This window comes from Chaetura pelagica, unplaced genomic scaffold, assembly GCF_000747805.2.
Source record: "Chaetura pelagica isolate M959 unplaced genomic scaffold, ChaPel_1.0 scaffold8, whole genome shotgun sequence".
Taxonomy (NCBI): Eukaryota; Metazoa; Chordata; class Aves; order Apodiformes; family Apodidae; genus Chaetura; species Chaetura pelagica.
Window position 1 is genome coordinate 1,687,065 of NW_009954544.1, and position 3,419 is coordinate 1,690,483.

Genomic DNA, 3,419 nt, shown 5'->3' on the forward strand with positions numbered 1-3,419 from the left:
AATGCTTTGCACTACAAGTACCTAATTCAGTCTTTCCAACAGTCCTGTGGATGGGGAAATTGATCCTACATATCAATATGGCTTTTAAGAAAGTGACTAATTTCCAGCTTTTCTTGGGAGCAGTTTCCATAGCCACAGTTTCTGCTCTCCTAAAAAAAAAGTGGCAAAGCAACAACAGGAATTTATTTTCACTTATAAACTGAACAAAATTTTCTATTAGGCTTAATGTTAAAGAAAAAATACTATATACAAATTATTGTATTGAAATTATATTTGAAACATTAACTTAATATCACACATAGATTTTTCTCAGTGCAGTCAGACCCATAGATTAAATCTCCTAATGAAGGACAACAGTTGGACGTCAGGTACAGCAAAGGCCAGCCTTGAGATGTCTAGCCCCAGGGTGGGGAATCAAGAACTCAAGGTGGCACCAAGCACCCCTGTGCAGCGCAGGGGACAGAATTTTCCACAGCACAATTCCAGCCTGGCAGCAGTGTGTTGGAGGAGCTGGTAGCTCACTGGCTGCTGGATGATGCACAACTCACCCCTTCCTCTCTGCAAAGCTGTCTTGGTCTGCTGGAGGGTTTGTCGTTCCACAGAGCTCTGCCATGCAGCAGCACCCTCTTGGCTTCAGAGCTGCTTTCCATCTGAAATTTCTCTAGCCCTTGCAGTCCTCCATTTACACCACAAAATCCAGGCATTCTGCCTCTAGGCTGTTGTCTGCATGCCAGGAGGTTACCTGGACTTGCTTCTGGACCTCAGCCCCAGGTAGGCACAGGTGAGCCCCTCAGAGGATGAAGGATCTGTACTTAAGCAGAAGTTCTCTTTGACAGCTCAACAGGGAGATGCTTAGGAAATTTAAGCTGCAGTTCTATCTTACTTTGAGAGTTAATGTAAGTCATGCAGTAGTTACCTATGTCCTTTATAAGTCAGACCCTCTAATCATTGAAATGAATGCAACATTAAGATTTTAAATCTGCAGTACATAATACTGTCTTGTTCCAAATCTTTTTCCCTTACACTTTTTTTTAATCCTCAGCAAATTGTATAAAAATGGATTTGAAGATATCCACAGCCACGCCTTCAATGGGACAAAGCTGAATCAATTGTGAGTTATCTTTCCCCTCTTCTGTGTCTTTTTGAACAGTAAATAGTAGTTCTAATACAGTCAAAGCCTCTTCCTACAACTGGCCGTGTCTTGAATTTTTTGATACCATTAGAAAACTGTATCTTTCAATGTTGTTGTGATTCAGTTGTTCATCCTGCAGCACTTTCTGCTTTTCCTGAAACACCGTCCCTTAGAGTGCTACAGTTCTTAAGAGAAAAACTCACCATTTGAAATAAAACTCAATAAATTCTTAAACTTAGTAGCAATAGTGGAAAGCTTGAAACTGTAGCGCAAATTCAGGTACCTAGATTTTACTTTTATCACTCTCACATGCTTTTGGACTAGCCTCTCGGTTTGGGCAAAACTTTTGCTTCATTTTTGTATGCTGCTACTGCAGCAAGGGAACCAGACTGGCTTAAATCAAAATAAACTGGAAATTATCAAATTAAAGTGTAGATTATAATGGTCTGATGACCTCAGCAGAGGGACAGGTTGCATAAGAAATACCAGGACAGATATTTCAACAGAAATTCTGTGGTGGGGGAGAGGATCAAGAAGAAACAGTTGGGAAGAGGAAACCAAAAAGGTTCTTTTAAAATAGAGACATAAGGAGTTAATTGTTTGATTCCACAGAATCCTGAAGGACAATAAGAATCTCAGGCGGATCCACAACGATGCCCTGAGAGGGGCCACAGGGCCGGACGTCCTGTAAGTGCCCCCAACTCCATTATACCTCGGTGGTACGGGTGTCCCATGGGAACCGCGCTGCACAGGCTCATCTTGGCAAACACAGCCTCTAAGTCTGGCAGGAGACTTCACCCCTTAACCCTCTATTTGGAAAATGGAAACATGTCAACAAGATGCCATGAAATTAGGGGGTGGAAGGCTCAGTTTGCACCATGACAAATCCCTAACAGCCAGTTCTAGCATTGGCATGTACCTCTGCCCCTTAGATATTTTGGCCTTTGCTTTACTTGTGTCAGAACCTCCTTATCTTATCCCTGTGCCTTGTATTCTGACATTGCCAAGTAACTTGTCTTCTGGTAGGATGAGTAGGTTTTTACAATATAATATTGTATTCAATTTGATTATAAAAGTGAACTAGTTGATTGCAGAATAAAACTGTGCTGAATAAAACACATTATTAGCCTCCTCATGCGTTGTTAGTCAAGTCCTTACTGCAGGGCTGCACTTGGCTGTAACTCCATGCAATACAACACAGTGGGTAGTTCTGTAAATAGCACTCTGTGCTGCACGTGCCATTTTGCTTATTTTATTGGTGCTTTACAGTACATTACTAATAATCACTTTGGTAACTGTAGCCTTTTTCCCCCATGTTTAATGGTCTGACTCTGAAAGTCCCTAGTCTTGTCGACGGCCTTTCCTCACACAAGCAGCTCCTCTGAAGTTACTCTAAGCCAAACTACTTTAGTTTGTTTTGGCAAGAATGATTCTTCTATGTTTTAGTTAATAACTGCTTTACTAAAACAGCTAGAACAGCCCTTCAGAGCCAAGCAGAGTGCCAGGAGGGTGTCCTATCTGCTAGCTGGCTGGACAGTCACGTTCACCCACTTCTGCCTTTCTCTGGTCTAAGGAGCCATTCCTCACTCTTTGTGTGGTGGCTTTCAAACAGAAGGGTCAGGGCACAGTCCCTGCGGTGGTGGATTTTGGTTTCCCTGGGACAAAATGAGCTCAATGCTTCACTGGATCTTCTGGGCTGTGGGGATGCTCTCTCTCACCCACTGCTCTGTAGTTTCACAGACAAGATTTCTGAACTGGGTATCAGGTGCTGAAGTGGCTTTGCCCATTTAGACCTTTGTGAAAAACTGAGTCACTGTCATGCTTTGGTGGTATTTTTATATGTATGAAAAGATCATGCTCTTTTTGCAGGGATATTTCTTCAACAGCACTGGAGTCCCTGCCTAGTTACGGGCTTGAGGCCATTCAAGTCTTAAATGCAACGTCATCTTACTCGTTAAAGAGACTGCCACCACTGGATAAATTCAGCAGTCTTCTGGAAGCTGTTCTGACATATCCCAGCCACTGCTGTGCCTTTCGAAATCTAAGGACAGAAAAGTAAGTCCGAGTAAGCACCTTATTGTATTGTAGTACTTCAGAAGCTCCAAAATGGCAATTCTGCTTTATTCAACACACAAGGTTTTATTATCCTTATTCCAGTTACAAGGAAGCTGTGATACGTAACAAGGCCTCACATAAAACAACAGATCTGTGCTAAAACCAGGAAAATTACTTCCATTTATTTCAGAACAGAAATGGATCTCATCCTGTGCCCAGGATCTGCCAGCAG

General features: G+C 42.3%; 1 protein-coding gene across 1 annotated transcript in view; it reads left to right on the forward strand.

The window, feature by feature from the left end:
* Positions 1-3,419, forward strand: part of LHCGR (luteinizing hormone/choriogonadotropin receptor) — a gene marked incomplete at its 5' end in the record, with an annotated part of 26,150 nt that overhangs the window by 15,739 nt on the left and 6,992 nt on the right. Inside the window, 3 exons of the mRNA XM_010004997.1 lie at positions 1,043-1,111; positions 1,745-1,819; positions 3,002-3,187. Coding sequence (XP_010003299.1) covers positions 1,043-1,111; positions 1,745-1,819; positions 3,002-3,187 — 330 coding nt within the window. The remainder of the gene's footprint in view (positions 1-1,042; positions 1,112-1,744; positions 1,820-3,001; positions 3,188-3,419) is intronic.